Source organism: Rhamphochromis longiceps, linkage group LG5, assembly GCF_057381845.1.
Source record: "Rhamphochromis longiceps isolate RC_006_pf linkage group LG5, R_longiceps_female_GT1.1, whole genome shotgun sequence".
In the NCBI taxonomy this organism is placed as follows: Eukaryota; Metazoa; Chordata; class Actinopteri; order Cichliformes; family Cichlidae; genus Rhamphochromis; species Rhamphochromis longiceps.
Genome location: NC_140561.1, coordinates 12,784,309 through 12,806,886, shown reverse-complemented (window position 1 = coordinate 12,806,886; position 22,578 = coordinate 12,784,309). Strand labels below are relative to the sequence as shown.

Genomic DNA, 22,578 nt, shown 5'->3' with positions numbered 1-22,578 from the left:
TAAATATGCTGTTGCGCTCTTGTTCGTATTATTGCAACCATATCTCGAGTCTAGCTTACCCTAAAAGTTTGGAGAGAATTGGTCTGTTAAGAAACGCAATCGATTGTTTGGGACTGCTCTAGCCATCACGTCGCATAAACAACTCTACTTCCGGTGGGAAAACTAATTAAGGGTAAAGTCGCACTAATAACACCTACCACTCACGTTCATAAGCATACACTATGATCACTTCCACGCAGTAACGTTGTAATAAATATAATCCCCGGTAAAGTCAATTAGCAAACACTACTGGCATGTAATGCCAATGGCGACCATTTCACAAACTGTAGAAAATGCTCAAAATGTTGTCGGCACCAAAAGTGAAGGGCTGACAGTTGTGTTTATATACGAACCGTAAGCGCTAATGTTGGTTAGCATCAGCTAAAGCGAGGAAGTTTGACACTTGCAGAGACAGTGAACGCAGAGAGAGCTTAAAAACGCATTGTGGGGTTTTTTTTGTTGTTTTTTTTTGCATTAAGACGTTGCACACAAAATTACAGATATAACGGTGACTTAGCTGCTCGTTGGATAAACCCATGGACCTTAGAAAAGATCAACACTACTCGGATGTAAGCACCCGTGTATAACACAATAGGCAAAATTACGCTTGCTAACCTTTCCACATCACAGGCTTCACATTAAATAAACATTTTTTCAAATACTCACCATGATCTGAGACCGTTTAAATATTTTGTTACTCTGAAAATATGGCAGTATGAAGCTAAACCTTTAGCTTGACGGCTAAAGCAATGCTAAGATTTACACGGAAACGATCAGCGGACATCGTTAAAGTACTATTGGTCTACATTCTTCTTCTATGGTAGCAGCCTGGGCAGAGTAACAGCCAACTTTAAACTGCGCCATCTGTTGGCACCAATTACAGTAGAAAACATGATTGCGACAACACGTTTTTTGGGGAAAATAACAGAGATTGAAACTTTACTGATAATTTGTCCAAGTTGAAAAATGCCCTCCTCCAAAAATATCACGTGACAACCTCATTGCCTTACAGAATTATGACGTCACACACGTAGAATCTTACCACCATTCTTTCCTTTGATCCTTTGATCCAAAAACCTATAAATAGGGGTGAAGAGCAACGACTTTTAGTCCGTTTCTCGCAGCCTTGATGTGTGCAGCATTGAACCGTTCGCCAGAAAAGCCTTTTGAAATATTTGGATCCTTTGCAATTGTAACTGTATCCAGACCCAACATGTCTCAAAAAATTCCAAAGGGACAAGAAGTTGACCCATACGCTCTTCCTTGGGATGAGCCACTAGACTCTTCCCTTTCCTCTCTTCCCTGGTGTGACCAAGTGGAACTAGAGGAAAAGCGTTTGGAAGAACTGGAGGATGAAGCGCTCAGAAACGCAGAGAAGATTAAGTTCTTGATGGAGGAAAATGAGCAAAAGAGCGCTCAACTAAAAAAGTTGTCATACCAGCTTCAAGAAAAGGAAGCTATTATTGAGGGGAAACAACAGGATCTCCATGACATGGACAAAAAGAACCAGGAGCTCCAAGGAAAACTTGATGAAGCCCTGCAACAAAATGAAAAACTTGTCCAAGAGAAGAAACAAGACGGCATGAAGAAGAGAGGGCTGCACAGCAATCTCCAAGAAATGGAGCTAATGTACAGTGTAGACAAAAAAAGGCTTGATCGCACACTGCAAGAAAATGAAAAGCTTCTCAAAGAGAAAAGGCAAAAGGAGTTAAAAGAGAAAGAAATGCATTCCAAGCTTCAGAGCATCAAGCAACACAACGAAAGCTTGCAAGGAAAGCTTGATCAAGCTCTGCGGCAAAATAGAAAACTCCTCCAGGAGAAGATGAAAGACAGCACGAAGAAGAGAGGGCTGCACTCCAATCTCCGAGACATGGAGCTAATGTACAATGTTGACAAAAAAAGGCTTGATCGCACAGAGCAAGCAAATGAGAAGCTTCTCCAAGAGAAAAGGGAACAAGAAATCAAACAAAAAGAAATGGATTCCAATCTGCAGAGCATCAAGCAACAAAATGAAAGCTTGCAAGGAAAGCTTGATGAAGCTCTGCGACAAAATAAAGAAATCCTTCAAGAGAAAGAGCAGCTGGACAGAAAGCAGGGAGACATGGAGTGCCAACTCCAGCTCATGGAGGGAAACAACAGGATGCTGCAGGTAAAGTTCGAAGAGACACTGCACAAATATCAAGACCTGCTTCAAGAGAGAGAACAGCTGGTCAATAAGCAGAGAGAAGAAAAACTTCTTCTCCAGGAGTTTGAGAAACAGGAGGCAACATCTAAAGTGCTGAAAGAAAGGTTGGAAGAAAAACAAGCCGTAATAGAAGAAGTGGAGAAAAAATGCAACAAGCTGCAGAAGCAAAACACCGAAACAATCGAGGAGCTGAAAATCCTCATCCTCGAGAAAAAGGTGCTCGTGGAAGAGCAGCTGAAGAAAAAGAAAAAACGCTTCTGCTTCTTCTGGAGGAGGAACACTCCTTCTTTCAGTACTGCCAATGTCACCTCTTCCTCTCCCACCTCTGTTCCAGCTTAATCCCCCCCCCCCCTTAACTACTAACACCTCTCCCATCTCCCTCCCGTTTTTTCACAGTCACCCCCCAACCAGTCCCGACAGTTGACTGCCCCCTCTAGAGCCTGGTTCTGTCATAGGTTTCTTCCTTTAAAGGGAGTTTTTCCTATCCACTGTCGCCTAGTGCTTGCTCAGAGGGGATTGTTGGGGTTTTCTCTCCTCTCTCCCTTTACTTTCCATCCCACCCACCCACCCCCACCTTTTCTTTTTTCTTAATAATTGAACAATAAAAACAATTGGTCACTAATTAAATGTGTCAAATCAATGTCTTTATTCAAGAATACAAGAAATGGGTAATAGCTGCATGTGTGTTTGTGTGTGTGCATAATATGCATACTTTACGTGTTGGATCCAAATCCCACAAGGAATTAAATAAAACAAGAAGACAAACAAAAACAAATATTTCTCTCCCTTCCCAGGTCAGGAATCAGGATGAGGAAGAAATGAGGTCAGATCAGTGCAGGTTTTTGCACTACTGACATAAAGTTTCTGCTGATTAAAAAAAGTATGTCGATATTTCTGAAATACATTTGCAAACAAATAACTTTGACAACTTGTGTTTTTTCATAAAAGAAAAAAGAAAAATCAGAGAGCAGAGCTGGTAAAACAGCTTAGCTCCGCAGGTTACAGGAGATCAGATGCCAAATACTTTTCATGACAGTCTTCGTTATTGCATAAATCTCCCCTTTTATCATTGATCAGTAAATCACTGCATATACATTCATCTAACCGTTATAATTTCATGAGTAAAGACTCTCAGATGACTGAATGGCGGTTTTAGTAAATGTTGAACTTTATTGTGATTTCTATTTTTAGAATCAATTGCACACATTTTGATTTCGTTTTGCAAGCTGCTGATTTCACACAGATCCACTGCCCAAACGTGCCTTTGAGTTTTTCATCATTTAACAAGAATAGGCTCAGGCAATCATTGTGGAATTAGGCTTTGGGAAGGTCTGGGGACAGGTATGATGGTGGTGGTTTTAAAGCACTGTGGCACAACAGCTTGACTCAGGGAGATGTTAAAGATGCCCGCTAGGACATCAGTCAGCTGGTCAGCACGGGCTCCGAGCACGCGTCCAGGTATATTGTCTGGTCCAGCAGCTTTGTGTGGGTTGACTTTAGTGAGAGTCCTTCTCACACTGGCCGTGGACAGGGACAGCACTTGGTTGTCTGGCAAGCGGGTGGCCCTCTATAGTCCGTCTTGCGTCCCATTTAAGCAAGTGCGTGTTCACACTGCCCCTGGATGTCCTGGCCTCTGAGGTTAAGGTGTACGGCTCCTGGTTGTCAACTGACCAATTTATCATGGCAAAGCCTGTGGTGGACAAAAGATAAGAGGCTGATTATAAAAATGATCCATGCACGCCTTATGACCTACAGCATGTACAGTTAACACAGCTAAATGGCTGTGAAATTGTAAAATTACTTTTGAAATAAAGCTATTCAAAGTCAATTAACTGTGACTATAATAATAGCAATGTTAGCCAGCAAACAAAACGTTAGCACTAATTAAAATAAGCTGCTAGGTGATGTTACTGTTTCAAGTTCTCTCATTGTTTGACATGTAGGGCAGATATTTTGGTGACACTGAGATCAGCCAGACACTAAACAGCAGTGTAATATCAAAGCTAGATTAGATGTTTTCTAATCCGATAAAATGACATTATTCCTGTTTATAGAAGATGTTTGTCGTCTGTTTGTTTGACTGACAGGAACAGGAAATAGTGGTTGGAAATTACTGTTGGTGTTACATGAGGGTAAAGAAGGGCTTTAAGCACCTGGGTAAAAACTGGACCCATGATGAAACACTACAACAAGTACAACATATTCTTCAGTTTTAATATGTGACCATACTGTGCAGACTGCTGATGAGTTACACGGTTACATTTCATTAATCATTGTTAAACTAAAGTGGTAAGCAGTTACTTTATCCTTTCACTTAAAATTTCCAGGAAAAACACTACCTTGGCTACTTTTGTGCTTACATTTGATCTATGCTGGGTCACTACTTTTGCACTATAATGCTGCTGCTGACACCTTGGTTCACACTGACAACTAGAAAAAAGCTGATAGGAAAAGAAGGATGGAAAATGCCTGGAATTTAGTTACACTTGCAAATACTGCTGCCTCCAAACTGCAAGCATCAATAAAATGTTACAGTATTGTTTTCTATATCTGTGCATATATCCTTATTGGTAGTTTTCTCGAAATAGAAGCTCTTCATTTAAAAAAAAAACAAAAAACTCTGATAACATTGCTGAAGCTAGCGCCCACCCCTACTGCGCATACTGCAAATATAAAACTGATATATACTTACATCATGGAGCAGTTGATGTCTGGTTTCCGACAAATACAGTAAAGAGGTGCGTTCTCCCCCTCCATACCAGTGTTCTCAGGCACTGGTACATGGTCAGTGTCAGACACTTCACTGTCCTACAACATACCACATAGGACCACATTAGAAATGACATGTATGTAGACATGCTAATTATACCTGGCTAAATGGATGCAGTAACAAAATGTTACTAACTACTCTAGTTATTAGTTTCCAGATGTGTGCAGTTGCTCCAGTCTTACTGACAGTATACTGTTTCAAACACCAGTGCCAACATTTTATTTTTTAAATCTTAGTATGATTCTGCACCAAGACTTGTGGCCTGTTGCTCGGTAACTTATTGTCTGACTACATTAACTACAGTTCATAAACATCATTCATTTTCTCCTACTTATTTTATTCAGGTTGTATTTCAGCTGTCATAGGGCAAAAGTACACCCTGGACAGGTCGCCAGTCTGTTGGAGGGTTATTAGAGAGACTCAGACAACCACTCACACCAACAGCCAACTAACCTAACCCCGCGCATGTCTTTGGAGTTCAACACCAGTCTGGCCGAATCACAGATAAGCAGGGTGTCTGTGCTGCAGAGCACAGCTGTGTCAGAGACTCTCGACATCAATGTAGCGTTAAGGATGCGGAGCGATGGGTGCACTAACACAATGTAAATATTAAAGTTCTCGCCATTGTAAATATGCTGTTGCGCTCTTGTTCGTATTATTGCAACCATATCTCGAGTCTAGCTTACCCTAAAAGTTTGGAGAGAATTGGTCTGTTAAGAAACGCAATCGATTGTTTGGGACTGCTCTAGCCATCACGTCGCATAAACAACTCTACTTCCGGTGGGAAAACTAATTAAGGGTAAAGTCGCACTAATAACACCTACCACTCACGTTCATAAGCATACACTATGATCACTTCCACGCAGTAACGTTGTAATAAATATAATCCCCGGTAAAGTCAATTAGCGAACACTACTGGCATGTAATGCCAATGGCGACCATTTCACAAACTGTAGAAAATGCTCAAAATGTTGTCGGCACCAAAAGTGAAGGGCTGACAGTTGTGTTTATATACGAACCGTAAGCGCTAATGTTGGTTAGCATCAGCTAAAGCGAGGAAGTTTGACACTTGCAGAGACAGTGAACGCAGAGAGAGCTTAAAAACGCATTGTGGGTTGTTTTTTTTTTGTTTTTTTGCATTAAGACGTTGCACACAAAATTACAGATATAACGGTGACTTAGCTGCTCGTTGGATAAACCCATGGACCTTAGAAAAGATCAACACTACTCGGATGTAAGCACCCGTGTATAACACAATAGGCAAAATTACGCTTGCTAACCTTTCCACATCACAGGCTTCACATTAAATAAACATTTTTTTCAAATACTCACCATGATCTGAGACCGTTTAAATATTTTGTTACTCTGAAAATATGGCAGTATGAAGCTAAACCTTTAGCTTGACGGCTAAAGCAATGCTAAGATTTACACGGAAACGATCAGCGGACATCGTTAAAGTACTATTGGTCTACATTCTTCTTCTATGGTAGCAGCCTGGGCAGAGTAACAGCCAACTTTAAACTGCGCCATCTGTTGGCACCAATTACAGTAGAAAACATGATTGCGACAACACGTTTTTTGGGGAAAATAACAGAGATTGAAACTTTACTGATAATTTGTCCAAGTTGAAAAATGCCCTCCTCCAAAAATATCACGTGACAACCTCATTGCCTTACAGAATTATGACGTCACACACGTAGAATCTTACCACCATTCTTTCCTTTGATCCGTTGACCCTTAAAACCTATAAATAGGGGTGAAGAGCAACGACTTTTAGTCCGTTTCTCGCAGCCTTGATGTGTGCAGCATTGAACCGTTCGCCAGAAAAGCCTTTTGAAATATTTGGATCCTTTGCAATTGTAACTGTATCCAGACCCAACATGTCTCAAAAAATTCCAAAGGGACAAGAAGTTGACCCATACGCTCTTCCTTGGGATGAGCCACTAGACTCTTCCCTTTCCTCTCTTCCCTGGTGTGACCAAGTGGAACTAGAGGAAAAGCGTTTGGAAGAACTGGAGGATGAAGCGCTCAGAAACGCAGAGAAGATTAAGTTCTTGATGGAGGAAAATGAGCAAAAGAGCGCTCAACTAAAAAAGTTGTCATACCAGCTTCAAGAAAAGGAAGCTATTATTGAGGGGAAACAACAGGATCTCCATGACATGGACAAAAAGAACCAGGAGCTCCAAGGAAAACTTGATGAAGCCCTGCAACAAAATGAAAAACTTGTCCAAGAGAAGAAACAAGACGGCATGAAGAAGAGAGGGCTGCACAGCAATCTCCAAGAAATGGAGCTAATGTACAGTGTAGACAAAAAAAGGCTTGATCGCACACTGCAAGAAAATGAAAAGCTTCTCAAAGAGAAAAGGCAAAAGGAGTTAAAAGAGAAAGAAATGCATTCCAAGCTTCAGAGCATCAAGCAACACAACGAAAGCTTGCAAGGAAAGCTTGATCAAGCTCTGCGGCAAAATAGAAAACTCCTCCAGGAGAAGATGAAAGACAGCACGAAGAAGAGAGGGCTGCACTCCAATCTCCGAGACATGGAGCTAATGTACAATGTTGACAAAAAAAGGCTTGATCGCACAGAGCAAGCAAATGAGAAGCTTCTCCAAGAGAAAAGGGAACAAGAAATCAAACAAAAAGAAATGGATTCCAATCTGCAGAGCATCAAGCAACAAAATGAAAGCTTGCAACGAAAGCTTGATGAAGCTCTGCGACAAAATAAAGAAATCCTTCAAGAGAAAGAGCAGCTGGACAGAAAGCAGGGGGACATGGAGTGCCAACTCCAGCTCATGGAGGGAAACAACAGGATGCTGCAGGTAAAGTTCGAAGAGACACTGCACAAATATCAAGACCTGCTTCAAGAGAGAGAACAGCTGGTCAATAAGCAGAGAGAAGAAAAACTTCTTCTCCAGGAGTTTGAGAAACAGGAGGCAACATCTAAAGTGCTGAAAGAAAGGTTGGAAGAAAAACAAGCCGTAATAGAAGAAGTGGAGAAAAAATGCAACAAGCTGCAGAAGCAAAACACCGAAACAATCGAGGAGCTGAAAATCCTCATCCTCGAGAAAAAGGTGCTCGTGGAAGAGCAGCTGAAGAAAAAGAAAAAACGCTTCTGCTTCTTCTGGAGGAGGAACACTCCTTCTTTCAGTACTGCCAATGTCACCTCTTCCTCTCCCACCTCTGTTCCAGCTTAATCCCCCCCCCCCCCCTTAACTACTAACACCTCTCCCATCTCCCTCCCGTTTTTTCACAGTCACCCCCCAACCAGTCCCGACAGTTGACTGCCCCCTCTAGAGCCTGGTTCTGTCATAGGTTTCTTCCTTTAAAGGGAGTTTTTCCTATCCACTGTCGCCTAGTGCTTGCTCAGAGGGGATTGTTGGGGTTTTCTCTCCTCTCTCCCTTTACTTTCCATCCCACCCACCCACCCCCACCTTTTCTTTTTTCTTAATAATTGAACAATAAAAACAATTGGTCACTAATTAAATGTGTCAAATCAATGTCTTTATTCAAGAATACAAGAAATGGGTAATAGCTGCATGTGTGTTTGTGTGTGTGCATAATATGCATACTTTACGTGTTGGATCCAAATCCCACAAGGAATTAAATAAAACAAGAAGACAAACAAAAACAAATATTTCTCTCCCTTCCCAGGTCAGGAATCAGGATGAGGAAGAAATGAGGTCAGATCAGTGCAGGTTTTTGCACTACTGACATAAAGTTTCTGCTGATTAAAAAAAGTATGTCGATATTTCTGAAATACATTTGCAAACAAATAACTTTGACAACTTGTGTTTTTTCATAAAAGAAAAAAGAAAAATCAGAGAGCAGAGCTGGTAAAACAGCTTAGCTCCGCAGGTTACAGGAGATCAGATGCCAAATACTTTTCATGACAGTCTTCGTTATTGCATAAATCTCCCCTTTTATCATTGATCAGTAAATCACTGCATATACATTCATCTAACCGTTATAATTTCATGAGTAAAGACTCTCAGATGACTGAATGGCGGTTTTAGTAAATGTTGAACTTTATTGTGATTTCTATTTTTAGAATCAATTGCACACATTTTGATTTCGTTTTGCAAGCTGCTGATTTCACACAGATCCACTGCCCAAACGTGCCTTTGAGTTTTTCATCATTTAACAAGAATAGGCTCAGGCAATCATTGTGGAATTAGGCTTTGGGAAGGTCTGGGGACAGGTATGATGGTGGTGGTTTTAAAGCACTGTGGCACAACAGCTTGACTCAGGGAGATGTTAAAGATGCCCGCTAGGACATCAGTCAGCTGGTCAGCACGGGCTCCGAGCACGCGTCCAGGTATATTGTCTGGTCCAGCAGCTTTGTGTGGGTTGACTTTAGTGAGAGTCCTTCTCACACTGGCCGTGGACAGGGACAGCACTTGGTTGTCTGGCAAGCGGGTGGCCCTCTATAGTCCGTCTTGCGTCCCATTTAAGCAAGTGCGTGTTCACACTGCCCCTGGATGTCCTGGCCTCTGAGGTTAAGGTGTACGGCTCCTGGTTGTCAACTGACCAATTTATCATGGCAAAGCCTGTGGTGGACAAAAGATAAGAGGCTGATTATAAAAATGATCCATGCACGCCTTATGACCTACAGCATGTACAGTTAACACAGCTAAATGGCTGTGAAATTGTAAAATTACTTTTGAAATAAAGCTATTCAAAGTCAATTAACTGTGACTATAATAATAGCAATGTTAGCCAGCAAACAAAACGTTAGCACTAATTAAAATAAGCTGCTAGGTGATGTTACTGTTTCAAGTTCTCTCATTGTTTGACATGTAGGGCAGATATTTTGGTGACACTGAGATCAGCCAGACACTAAACAGCAGTGTAATATCAACGCTAGATTAGATGTTTTCTAATCCGATAAAATGACATTATTCCTGTTTATAGAAGATGTTTGTCGTCTGTTTGTTTGACTGACAGGAACAGGAAATAGTGGTTGGAAATTACTGTTGGTGTTACATGAGGGTAAAGAAGGGCTTTAAGCACCTGGGTAAAAACTGGACCCATGATGAAACACTACAACAAGTACAACATATTCTTCAGTTTTAATATGTGACCATACTGTGCAGACTGCTGATGAGTTACACGGTTACATTTCATTAATCATTGTTAAACTAAAGTGGTAAGCAGTTACTTTATCCTTTCACTTAAAATTTCCAGGAAAAACACTACCTTGGCTACTTTTGTGCTTACATTTGATCTATGCTGGGTCACTACTTTTGCACTATAATGCTGCTGCTGACACCTTGGTTCACACTGACAACTAGAAAAAAGCTGATAGGAAAAGAAGGATGGAAAATGCCTGGAATTTAGTTACACTTGCAAATACTGCTGCCTCCAAACTGCAAGCATCAATAAAATGTTACAGTATTGTTTTCTATATCTGTGCATATATCCTTATTGGTAGTTTTCTCGAAATAGAAGCTCTTCATTTAAAAAAAAAACAAAAAACTCTGATAACATTGCTGAAGCTAGCGCCCACCCCTACTGCGCATACTGCAAATATAAAACTGATATATACTTACATCATGGAGCAGTTGATGTCTGGTTTCCGACAAATACAGTAAAGAGGTGCGTTCTCCCCCTCCATACCAGTGTTCTCAGGCACTGGTACATGGTCAGTGTCAGACACTTCACTGTCCTACAACATACCACATAGGACCACATTAGAAATGACATGTATGTAGACATGCTAATTATACCTGGCTAAATGGATGCAGTAACAAAATGTTACTTAACTACTCTAGTTATTAGTTTCCAGATGTGTGCAGTTGCTCCAGTCTTACTGACAGTATACTGTTTCAAACACCAGTGCCAACATTTTATTTTTTAAATCTTAGTATGATTCTGCACCAAGACTTGTGGCCTGTTGCTCGGTAACTTATTGTCTGACTACATTAACTACAGTTCATAAACATCATTCATTTTCTCCTACTTATTTTATTCAGGTTGTATTTCAGCTGTCATAGGGCAAAAGTACACCCTGGACAGGTCGCCAGTCTGTTGGAGGGTTATTAGAGAGACTCAGACAACCACTCACACCAACAGCCAACTAACCTAACCCCGCGCATGTCTTTGGAGTTCAACACCAGTCTGGCCGAATCACAGATAAGCAGGGTGTCTGTGCTGCAGAGCACAGCTGTGTCAGAGACTCTCGACATCAATGTAGCGTTAAGGATGCGGAGCGATGGGTGCACTAACACAATGTAAATATTAAAGTTCTCGCCATTGTCAATATGCTGTTGCGCTCTTGTTCGTATTATTGCAACCATATCTCGAGTCTAGCTTACCCTAAAAGTTTGGAGAGAATTGGTCTGTTAAGAAACGCAATCGATTGTTTGGGACTGCTCTAGCCATCACGTCGCATAAACAACTCTACTTCCGGTGGGAAAACTAATTAAGGGTAAAGTCGCACTAATAACACCTACCACTCACGTTCATAAGCATACACTATGATCACTTCCACGCAGTAACGTTGTAATAAATATAATCCCCGGTAAAGTCAATTAGCGAACACTACTGGCATGTAATGCCAATGGCGACCATTTCACAAACTGTAGAAAATGCTCAAAATGTTGTCGGCACCAAAAGTGAAGGGCTGACAGTTGTGTTTATATACGAACCGTAAGCGCTAATGTTGGTTAGCATCAGCTAAAGCGAGGAAGTTTGACACTTGCAGAGACAGTGAACGCAGAGAGAGCTTAAAAACGCATTGTGGGTTGTTTTTTTTTGTTTTTTTGCATTAAGACGTTGCACACAAAATTACAGATATAACGGTGACTTAGCTGCTCGTTGGATAAACCCATGGACCTTAGAAAAGATCAACACTACTCGGATGTAAGCACCCGTGTATAACACAATAGGCAAAATTACGCTTGCTAACCTTTCCACATCACAGGCTTCACATTAAATAAACATTTTTTCAAATACTCACCATGATCTGAGACCGTTTAAATATTTTGTTACTCTGAAAATATGGCAGTATGAAGCTAAACCTTTAGCTTGACGGCTAAAGCAATGCTAAGATTTACACGGAAACGATCAGCGGACATCGTTAAAGTACTATTGGTCTACATTCTTCTTCTATGGTAGCAGCCTGGGCAGAGTAACAGCCAACTTTAAACTGCGCCATCTGTTGGCACCAATTACAGTAGAAAACATGATTGCGACAACACGTTTTTTGGGGAAAATAACAGAGATTGAAACTTTACTGATAATTTGTCCAAGTTGAAAAATGCCCTCCTCCAAAAATATCACGTGACAACCTCATTGCCTTACAGAATTATGACGTCACACACGTAGAATCTTACCACCATTCTTTCCTTTGATCCTTTGATCCAAAAACCTATAAATAGGGGTGAAGAGCAACGACTTTTAGTCCGTTTCTCGCAGCCTTGATGTGTGCAGCATTGAACCGTTCGCCAGAAAAGCCTTTTGAAATATTTGGATCCTTTGCAATTGTAACTGTATCCAGACCCAACATGTCTCAAAAAATTCCAAAGGGACAAGAAGTTGACCCATACGCTCTTCCTTGGGATGAGCCACTAGACTCTTCCCTTTCCTCTCTTCCCTGGTGTGACCAAGTGGAACTAGAGGAAAAGCGTTTGGAAGAACTGGAGGATGAAGCGCTCAGAAACGCAGAGAAGATTAAGTTCTTGATGGAGGAAAATGAGCAAAAGAGCGCTCAACTAAAAAAGTTGTCATACCAGCTTCAAGAAAAGGAAGCTATTATTGAGGGGAAACAACAGGATCTCCATGACATGGACAAAAAGAACCAGGAGCTCCAAGGAAAACTTGATGAAGCCCTGCAACAAAATGAAAAACTTGTCCAAGAGAAGAAACAAGACGGCATGAAGAAGAGAGGGCTGCACAGCAATCTCCAAGAAATGGAGCTAATGTACAGTGTAGACAAAAAAAGGCTTGATCGCACACTGCAAGAAAATGAAAAGCTTCTCAAAGAGAAAAGGCAAAAGGAGTTAAAAGAGAAAGAAATGCATTCCAAGCTTCAGAGCATCAAGCAACACAACGAAAGCTTGCAAGGAAAGCTTGATCAAGCTCTGCGGCAAAATAGAAAACTCCTCCAGGAGAAGATGAAAGACAGCACGAAGAAGAGAGGGCTGCACTCCAATCTCCGAGACATGGAGCTAATGTACAATGTTGACAAAAAAAGGCTTGATCGCACAGAGCAAGCAAATGAGAAGCTTCTCCAAGAGAAAAGGGAACAAGAAATCAAACAAAAAGAAATGGATTCCAATCTGCAGAGCATCAAGCAACAAAATGAAAGCTTGCAACGAAAGCTTGATGAAGCTCTGCGACAAAATAAAGAAATCCTTCAAGAGAAAGAGCAGCTGGACAGAAAGCAGGGAGACATGGAGTGCCAACTCCAGCTCATGGAGGGAAACAACAGGATGCTGCAGGTAAAGTTCGAAGAGACACTGCACAAATATCAAGACCTGCTTCAAGAGAGAGAACAGCTGGTCAATAAGCAGAGAGAAGAAAAACTTCTTCTCCAGGAGTTTGAGAAACAGGAGGCAACATCTAAAGTGCTGAAAGAAAGGTTGGAAGAAAAACAAGCCGTAATAGAAGAAGTGGAGAAAAAATGCAACAAGCTGCAGAAGCAAAACACCGAAACAATCGAGGAGCTGAAAATCCTCATCCTCGAGAAAAAGGTGCTCGTGGAAGAGCAGCTGAAGAAAAAGAAAAAACGCTTCTGCTTCTTCTGGAGGAGGAACACTCCTTCTTTCAGTACTGCCAATGTCGCCTCTTCCTCTCCCACCTCTGTTCCAGCTTAATCCCCCCCCCTTAACTACTAACACCTCTCCCATCTCCCTCCCATTTTTTCACAGTCACCCCCCAACCAGTCCCGACAGTTGACTGCCCCCTCTAGAGCCTGGTTCTGTCATAGGTTTCTTCCTTTAAAGGGAGTTTTTCCTATCCACTGTCGCCTAGTGCTTGCTCAGAGGGGATTGTTGGGGTTTTCTCTCCTCTCTCCCTTTACTTTCCATCCCACCCACCCACCCCCACCTTTTCTTTTTTCTTAATAATTGAACAATAAAAACAATTGGTCACTAATTAAATGTGTCAAATCAATGTCTTTATTCAAGAATACAAGAAATGGGTAATAGCTGCATGTGTGTTTGTGTGTGTGCATAATATGCATACTTTACGTGTTGGATCCAAATCCCACAAGGAATTAAATAAAACAAGAAGACAAACAAAAACAAATATTTCTCTCCCTTCCCAGGTCAGGAATCAGGATGAGGAAGAAATGAGGTCAGATCAGTGCAGGTTTTTGCACTACTGACATAAAGTTTCTGCTGATTAAAAAAAGTATGTCGATATTTCTGAAATACATTTGCAAACAAATAACTTTGACAACTTGTGTTTTTTCATAAAAGAAAAAAGAAAAATCAGAGAGCAGAGCTGGTAAAACAGCTTAGCTCCGCAGGTTACAGGAGATCAGATGCCAAATACTTTTCATGACAGTCTTCGTTATTGCATAAATCTCCCCTTTTATCATTGATCAGTAAATCACTGCATATACATTCATCTAACCGTTATAATTTCATGAGTAAAGACTCTCAGATGACTGAATGGCGGTTTTAGTAAATGTTGAACTTTATTGTGATTTCTATTTTTAGAATCAATTGCACACATTTTGATTTCGTTTTGCAAGCTGCTGATTTCACACAGATCCACTGCCCAAACGTGCCTTTGAGTTTTTCATCATTTAACAAGAATAGGCTCAGGCAATCATTGTGGAATTAGGCTTTGGGAAGGTCTGGGGACAGGTATGATGGTGGTGGTTTTAAAGCACTGTGGCACAACAGCTTGACTCAGGGAGATGTTAAAGATGCCCGCTAGGACATCAGTCAGCTGGTCAGCACGGGCTCCGAGCACGCGTCCAGGTATATTGTCTGGTCCAGCAGCTTTGTGTGGGTTGACTTTAGTGAGAGTCCTTCTCACACTGGCCGTGGACAGGGACAGCACTTGGTTGTCTGGCAAGCGGGTGGCCCTCTATAGTCCGTCTTGCGTCCCATTTAAGCAAGTGCGTGTTCACACTGCCCCTGGATGTCCTGGCCTCTGAGGTTAAGGTGTACAGCTCCTGGTTGTCAACTGACCAATTTATCATGGCAAAGCCTGTGGTGGACAAAAGATAAGAGGCTGATTATAAAAATGATCCATGCACGCCTTATGACCTACAGCATGTACAGTTAACACAGCTAAATGGCTGTGAAATTGTAAAATTACTTTTGAAATAAAGCTATTCAAAGTCAATTAACTGTGACTATAATAATAGCAATGTTAGCCAGCAAACAAAACGTTAGCACTAATTAAAATAAGCTGCTAGGTGATGTTACTGTTTCAAGTTCTCTCATTGTTTGACATGTAGGGCAGATATTTTGGTGACACTGAGATCAGCCAGACACTAAACAGCAGTGTAATATCAACGCTAGATTAGATGTTTTCTAATCCGATAAAATGACATTATTCCTGTTTATAGAAGATGTTTGTCGTCTGTTTGTTTGACTGACAGGAACAGGAAATAGTGGTTGGAAATTACTGTTGGTGTTACATGAGGGTAAAGAAGGGCTTTAAGCACCTGGGTAAAAACTGGACCCATGATGAAACACTACAACAAGTACAACATATTCTTCAGTTTTAATATGTGACCATACTGTGCAGACTGCTGATGAGTTACACGGTTACATTTCATTAATCATTGTTAAACTAAAGTGGTAAGCAGTTACTTTATCCTTTCACTTAAAATTTCCAGGAAAAACACTACCTTGGCTACTTTTGTGCTTACATTTGATCTATGCTGGGTCACTACTTTTGCACTATAATGCTGCTGCTGACACCTTGGTTCACACTGACAACTAGAAAAAAGCTGATAGGAAAAGAAGGATGGAAAATGCCTGGAATTTAGTTACACTTGCAAATACTGCTGCCTCCAAACTGCAAGCATCAATAAAATGTTACAGTATTGTTTTCTATATCTGTGCATATATCCTTATTGGTAGTTTTCTCGAAATAGAAGCTCTTCATTTAAAAAAAAAAAAAAAACTCTGATAACATTGCTGAAGCTAGCGCCCACCCCTACTGCGCATACTGCAAATATAAAACTGATATATACTTACATCATGGAGCAGTTGATGTCTGGTTTCCGACAAATACAGTAAAGAGGTGCGTTCTCCCCCTCCATACCAGTGTTCTCAGGCACTGGTACATGGTCAGTGTCAGACACTTCACTGTCCTACAACATACCACATAGGACCACATTAGAAATGACATGTATGTAGACATGCTAATTATACCTGGCTAAATGGATGCAGTAACAAAATGTTACTTAACTACTCTAGTTATTAGTTTCCAGATGTGTGCAGTTGCTCCAGTCTTACTGACAGTATACTGTTTCAAACACCAGTGCCAACATTTTATTTTTTAAATCTTAGTATGATTCTGCACCAAGACTTGTGGCCTGTTGCTCGGTAACTTATTGTCTGACTACATTAACTACAGTTCATAAACATCATTCATTTTCTCCTACTTATTTTATTCAGGTTGTATTTCAGCTGTCATAGGGCAAAAGTACACCCTGGACAGGTCGCCAGTCTGTTGGAGGGTTATTAGAGAGACTCAGACAACCACTCACACCAACAGCCAACTAACCTAACCCCGCGCATGTCTTTGGAGTTCAACACCAGTCTGGCCGAATCACAGATAAGCAGGGTGTCTGTGCTGCAGAGCACAGCTGTGTCAGAGACTCTCGACATCAATGTAGCGTTAAGGATGCGGAGCGATGGGTGCACTAACACAATGTAAATATTAAAGTTCTCGCCATTGTAAATATGCTGTTGCGCTCTTGTTCGTATTATTGCAACCATATCTCGAGTCTAGCTTACCCTAAAAGTTTGGAGAGAATTGGTCTGTTAAGAAACGCAATCGATTGTTTGGGACTGCTCTAGCCATCACGTCGCATAAACAACTCTACTTCCGGTGGGAAAACTAATTAAGGGTAAAGTCGCACTAATAACACCTACCACTCACGTTCATAAGCATACACTATGATCACTTCCACGCAGTAACGTTGTAATAAATATAATCCCCGGTAAAGTCAATTAGCGAACACTACTGGCATGTAATGCCAATGGCGACCATTTCACAAACTGTAGAAAATGCTCAAAATGTTGTCGGCACCAAAAGTGAAGGGCTGACAGTTGTGTTTATATACGAACCGTAAGCGCTAATGTTGGTTAGCATCAGCTAAAGCGAGGAAGTTTGACACTTGCCGAGACAGTGAACGCAGAGAGAGCTTAAAAACGCATTGTGGGTTGTTTTTTTTTGTTTTTTTGCATTAAGACGTTGCACACAAAATTACAGATATAACGGTGACTTAGCTGCTCGTTGGATAAACCCATGGACCTTAGAAAAGATCAACACTACTCGGATGTAAGCACCCGTGTATAACACAATAGGCAAAATTACGCTTGCTAACCTTTCCACATCACAGGCTTCACATTAAATAAACATTTTTTCAAATACTCACCATGATCTGAGACCGTTTAAATATTTTGTTACTCTGAAAATATGGCAGTATGAAGCTAAACCTTTAGCTTGACGGCTAAAGCAATGCTAAGATTTACACGGAAACGATCAGCGGACATCGTTAAAGTACTATTGGTCTACATTCTTCTTCTATGGTAGCAGCCTGGGCAGAGTAACAGCCAACTTTAAACTGCGCCATCTGTTGGCACCAATTACAGTAGAAAACATGATTGCGACAACACGTTTTTTGGGGAAAATAACAGAGATTGAAACTTTACTGATAATTTGTCCAAGTTGAAAAATGCCCTCCTCCAAAAATATCACGTGACAACCTCATTGCCTTACAGAATTATGACGTCACACACGTAGAATCTTACCACCATTCTTTCCTTTGATCCTTTGATCCAAAAACCTATAAATAGGGGTGAAGAGCAACGACTTTTAGTCCGTTTCTCGCAGCCTTGATGTGTGCAGCATTGAACCGTTCGCCAGAAAAGCCTTTTGAAATATTTGGATCCTTTGCAATTGTAACTGTATCCAGACCCAACATGTCTCAAAAAATTCCAAAGGGACAAGAAGTTGACCCATACGCTCTTCCTTGGGATGAGCCACTAGACTCTTCCCTTTCCTCTCTTCCCTGGTGTGACCAAGTGGAACTAGAGGAAAAGCGTTTGGAAGAACTGGAGGATGAAGCGCTCAGAAACGCAGAGAAGATTAAGTTCTTGATGGAGGAAAATGAGCAAAAGAGCGCTCAACTAAAAAAGTTGTCATACCAGCTTCAAGAAAAGGAAGCTATTATTGAGGGGAAACAACAGGATCTCCATGACATGGACAAAAAGAACCAGGAGCTCCAAGGAAAACTTGATGAAGCCCTGCAACAAAATGAAAAACTTGTCCAAGAGAAGAAACAAGACGGCATGAAGAAGAGAGGGCTGCACAGCAATCTCCAAGAAATGGAGCTAATGTACAGTGTAGACAAAAAAAGGCTTGATCGCACACTGCAAGAAAATGAAAAGCTTCTCAAAGAGAAAAGGCAAAAGGAGTTAAAAGAGAAAGAAATGCATTCCAAGCTTCAGAGCATCAAGCAACACAACGAAAGCTTGCAAGGAAAGCTTGATCAAGCTCTGCGGCAAAATAGAAAACTCCTCCAGGAGAAGATGAAAGACAGCACGAAGAAGAGAGGGCTGCACTCCAATCTCCGAGACATGGAGCTAATGTACAATGTTGACAAAAAAAGGCTTGATCGCACAGAGCAAGCAAATGAGAAGCTTCTCCAAGAGAAAAGGGAACAAGAAATCAAACAAAAAGAAATGGATTCCAATCTGCAGAGCATCAAGCAACAAAATGAAAGCTTGCAACGAAAGCTTGATGAAGCTCTGCGACAAAATAAAGAAATCCTTCAAGAGAAAGAGCAGCTGGACAGAAAGCAGGGAGACATGGAGTGCCAACTCCAGCTCATGGAGGGAAACAACAGGATGCTGCAGGTAAAGTTCGAAGAGACACTGCACAAATATCAAGACCTGCTTCAAGAGAGAGAACAGCTGGTCAATAAGCAGAGAGAAGAAAAACTTCTTCTCCAGGAGTTTGAGAAACAGGAGGCAACATCTAAAGTGCTGAAAGAAAGGTTGGAAGAAAAACAAGCCGTAATAGAAGAAGTGGAGAAAAAATGCAACAAGCTGCAGAAGCAAAACACCGAAACAATCGAGGAGCTGAAAATCCTCATCCTCGAGAAAAAGGTGCTCGTGGAAGAGCAGCTGAAGAAAAAGAAAAAACGCTTCTGCTTCTTCTGGAGGAGGAACACTCCTTCTTTCAGTACTGCCAATGTCGCCTCTTCCTCTCCCACCTCTGTTCCAGCTTAATCCCCCCCCCTTAACTACTAACACCTCTCCCATCTCCCTCCCATTTTTTCACAGTCACCCCCCAACCAGTCCCGACAGTTGACTGCCCCCTCTAGAGCCTGGTTCTGTCATAGGTTTCTTCCTTTAAAGGGAGTTTTTCCTATCCACTGTCGCCTAGTGCTTGCTCAGAGGGGATTGTTGGGGTTTTCTCTCCTCTCTCCCTTTACTTTCCATCCCACCCACCCACCCCCACCTTTTCTTTTTTCTTAATAATTGAACAATAAAAACAATTGGTCACTAATTAAATGTGTCAAATCAATGTCTTTATTCAAGAATACAAGAAATGGGTAATAGCTGCATGTGTGTTTGTGTGTGTGCATAATATGCATACTTTACGTGTTGGATCCAAATCCCACAAGGAATTAAATAAAACAAGAAGACAAACAAAAACAAATATTTCTCTCCCTTCCCAGGTCAGGAATCAGGATGAGGAAGAAATGAGGTCAGATCAGTGCAGGTTTTTGCACTACTGACATAAAGTTTCTGCTGATTAAAAAAAGTATGTCGATATTTCTGAAATACATTTGCAAACAAATAACTTTGACAACTTGTGTTTTTTCATAAAAGAAAAAAGAAAAATCAGAGAGCAGAGCTGGTAAAACAGCTTAGCTCCGCAGGTTACAGGAGATCAGATGCCAAATACTTTTCATGACAGTCTTCGTTATTGCATAAATCTCCCCTTTTATCATTGATCAGTAAATCACTGCATATACATTCATCTAACCGTTATAATTTCATGAGTAAAGACTCTCAGATGACTGAATGGCGGTTTTAGTAAATGTTGAACTTTATTGTGATTTCTATTTTTAGAATCAATTGCACACATTTTGATTTCGTTTTGCAAGCTGCTGATTTCACACAGATCCACTGCCCAAACGTGCCTTTGAGTTTTTCATCATTTAACAAGAATAGGCTCAGGCAATCATTGTGGAATTAGGCTTTGGGAAGGTCTGGGGACAGGTATGATGGTGGTGGTTTTAAAGCACTGTGGCACAACAGCTTGACTCAGGGAGATGTTAAAGATGCCCGCTAGGACATCAGTCAGCTGGTCAGCACGGGCTCCGAGCACGCGTCCAGGTATATTGTCTGGTCCAGCAGCTTTGTGTGGGTTGACTTTAGTGAGAGTCCTTCTCACACTGGCCGTGGACAGGGACAGCACTTGGTTGTCTGGCAAGCGGGTGGCCCTCTATAGTCCGTCTTGCGTCCCATTTAAGCAAGTGCGTGTTCACACTGCCCCTGGATGTCCTGGCCTCTGAGGTTAAGGTGTACGGCTCCTGGTTGTCAACTGACCAATTTATCATGGCAAAGCCTGTGGTGGACAAAAGATAAGAGGCTGATTATAAAAATGATCCATGCACGCCTTATGACCTACAGCATGTACAGTTAACACAGCTAAATGGCTGTGAAATTGTAAAATTACTTTTGAAATAAAGCTATTCAAAGTCAATTAACTGTGACTATAATAATAGCAATGTTAGCCAGCAAACAAAACGTTAGCACTAATTAAAATAAGCTGCTAGGTGATGTTACTGTTTCAAGTTCTCTCATTGTTTGACATGTAGGGCAGATATTTTGGTGACACTGAGATCAGCCAGACACTAAACAGCAGTGTAATATCAACGCTAGATTAGATGTTTTCTAATCCGATAAAATGACATTATTCCTGTTTATAGAAGATGTTTGTCGTCTGTTTGTTTGACTGACAGGAACAGGAAATAGTGGTTGGAAATTACTGTTGGTGTTACATGAGGGTAAAGAAGGGCTTTAAGCACCTGGGTAAAAACTGGACCCATGATGAAACACTACAACAAGTACAACATATTCTTCAGTTTTAATATGTGACCATACTGTGCAGACTGCTGATGAGTTACACGGTTACATTTCATTAATCATTGTTAAACTAAAGTGGTAAGCAGTTACTTTATCCTTTCACTTAAAATTTCCAGGAAAAACACTACCTTGGCTACTTTTGTGCTTACATTTGATCTATGCTGGGTCACTACTTTTGCACTATAATGCTGCTGCTGACACCTTGGTTCACACTGACAACTAGAAAAAAGCTGATAGGAAAAGAAGGATGGAAAATGCCTGGAATTTAGTTACACTTGCAAATACTGCTGCCTCCAAACTGCAAGCATCAATAAAATGTTACAGTATTGTTTTCTATATCTGTGCATATATCCTTATTGGTAGTTTTCTCGAAATAGAAGCTCTTCATTTAAAAAAAAAACAAAAAACTCTGATAACATTGCTGAAGCTAGCGCCCACCCCTACTGCGCATACTGCAAATATAAAACTGATATATACTTACATCATGGAGCAGTTGATGTCTGGTTTCCGACAAATACAGTAAAGAGGTGCGTTCTCCCCCTCCATACCAGTGTTCTCAGGCACTGGTACATGGTCAGTGTCAGACACTTCACTGTCCTACAACATACCACATAGGACCACATTAGAAATGACATGTATGTAGACATGCTAATTATACCTGGCTAAATGGATGCAGTAACAAAATGTTACTTAACTACTCTAGTTATTAGTTTCCAGATGTGTGCAGTTGCTCCAGTCTTACTGACAGTATACTGTTTCAAACACCAGTGCCAACATTTTATTTTTTAAATCTTAGTATGATTCTGCACCAAGACTTGTGGCCTGTTGCTCGGTAACTTATTGTCTGACTACATTAACTACAGTTCATAAACATCATTCATTTTCTCCTACTTATTTTATTCAGGTTGTATTTCAGCTGTCATAGGGCAAAAGTACACCCTGGACAGGTCGCCAGTCTGTTGGAGGGTTATTAGAGAGACTCAGACAACCACTCACACCAACAGCCAACTAACCTAACCCCGCGCATGTCTTTGGAGTTCAACACCAGTCTGGCCGAATCACAGATAAGCAGGGTGTCTGTGCTGCAGAGCACAGCTGTGTCAGAGACTCTCGACATCAATGTAGCGTTAAGGATGCGGAGCGATGGGTGCACTAACACAATGTAAATATTAAAGTTCTCGCCATTGTAAATATGCTGTTGCGCTCTTGTTCGTATTATTGCAACCATATCTCGAGTCTAGCTTACCCTAAAAGTTTGGAGAGAATTGGTCTGTTAAGAAACGCAA

General features: G+C 41.1%; 4 protein-coding genes and 2 long non-coding RNA genes across 6 annotated transcripts; 4 read left to right on the top strand and 2 right to left on the bottom strand.

The window, feature by feature from the left end:
* The first annotated feature begins 705 nt into the window (after positions 1-705).
* Positions 706-2,563, top strand: LOC146669355 (uncharacterized). Its single transcript, XM_085405916.1, has one exon. It carries the CDS (start codon positions 1,169-1,171, stop codon positions 2,561-2,563), a length of 1,395 nt encoding a protein of 464 aa, XP_085262042.1. The 5' UTR covers positions 706-1,168.
* Positions 2,564-2,846: 283 nt separating this feature from the next.
* LOC146669354 (uncharacterized) lies at positions 2,847-5,623 on the bottom strand. The gene is made up of 2 exons (XR_014911707.1): positions 4,917-5,623; positions 2,847-3,914 (listed from the first exon to the last, which is right to left on the bottom strand). It is a non-coding gene; the product is annotated as an uncharacterized LOC146669354 (long non-coding RNA).
* A 1,113-nt stretch (positions 5,624-6,736) lies between these two features.
* On the top strand, positions 6,737-8,185 carry LOC146669353 (uncharacterized). Its single transcript, XM_085407871.1, has one exon. The coding sequence runs from the start codon at positions 6,791-6,793 to the stop codon at positions 8,183-8,185; it is 1,395 nt and encodes a 464-aa protein (XP_085263997.1). The 5' UTR covers positions 6,737-6,790.
* Positions 8,186-11,949: 3,764 nt separating this feature from the next.
* LOC146669352 (uncharacterized) lies at positions 11,950-13,807 on the top strand. The gene has a single exon (XM_085405915.1). It carries the CDS (start codon positions 12,413-12,415, stop codon positions 13,805-13,807), a length of 1,395 nt encoding a protein of 464 aa, XP_085262041.1. The 5' UTR covers positions 11,950-12,412.
* A 3,758-nt stretch (positions 13,808-17,565) lies between these two features.
* Positions 17,566-19,423, top strand: LOC146669351 (uncharacterized). Its single transcript, XM_085405914.1, has one exon. The coding sequence runs from the start codon at positions 18,029-18,031 to the stop codon at positions 19,421-19,423; it is 1,395 nt and encodes a 464-aa protein (XP_085262040.1). The 5' UTR covers positions 17,566-18,028.
* A 280-nt stretch (positions 19,424-19,703) lies between these two features.
* Positions 19,704-22,481, bottom strand: LOC146669350 (uncharacterized). The gene is made up of 2 exons (XR_014911705.1): positions 21,774-22,481; positions 19,704-20,771 (listed from the first exon to the last, which is right to left on the bottom strand). It is a non-coding gene; the product is annotated as an uncharacterized LOC146669350 (long non-coding RNA).
* Positions 22,482-22,578: the final 97 nt, after the last annotated feature.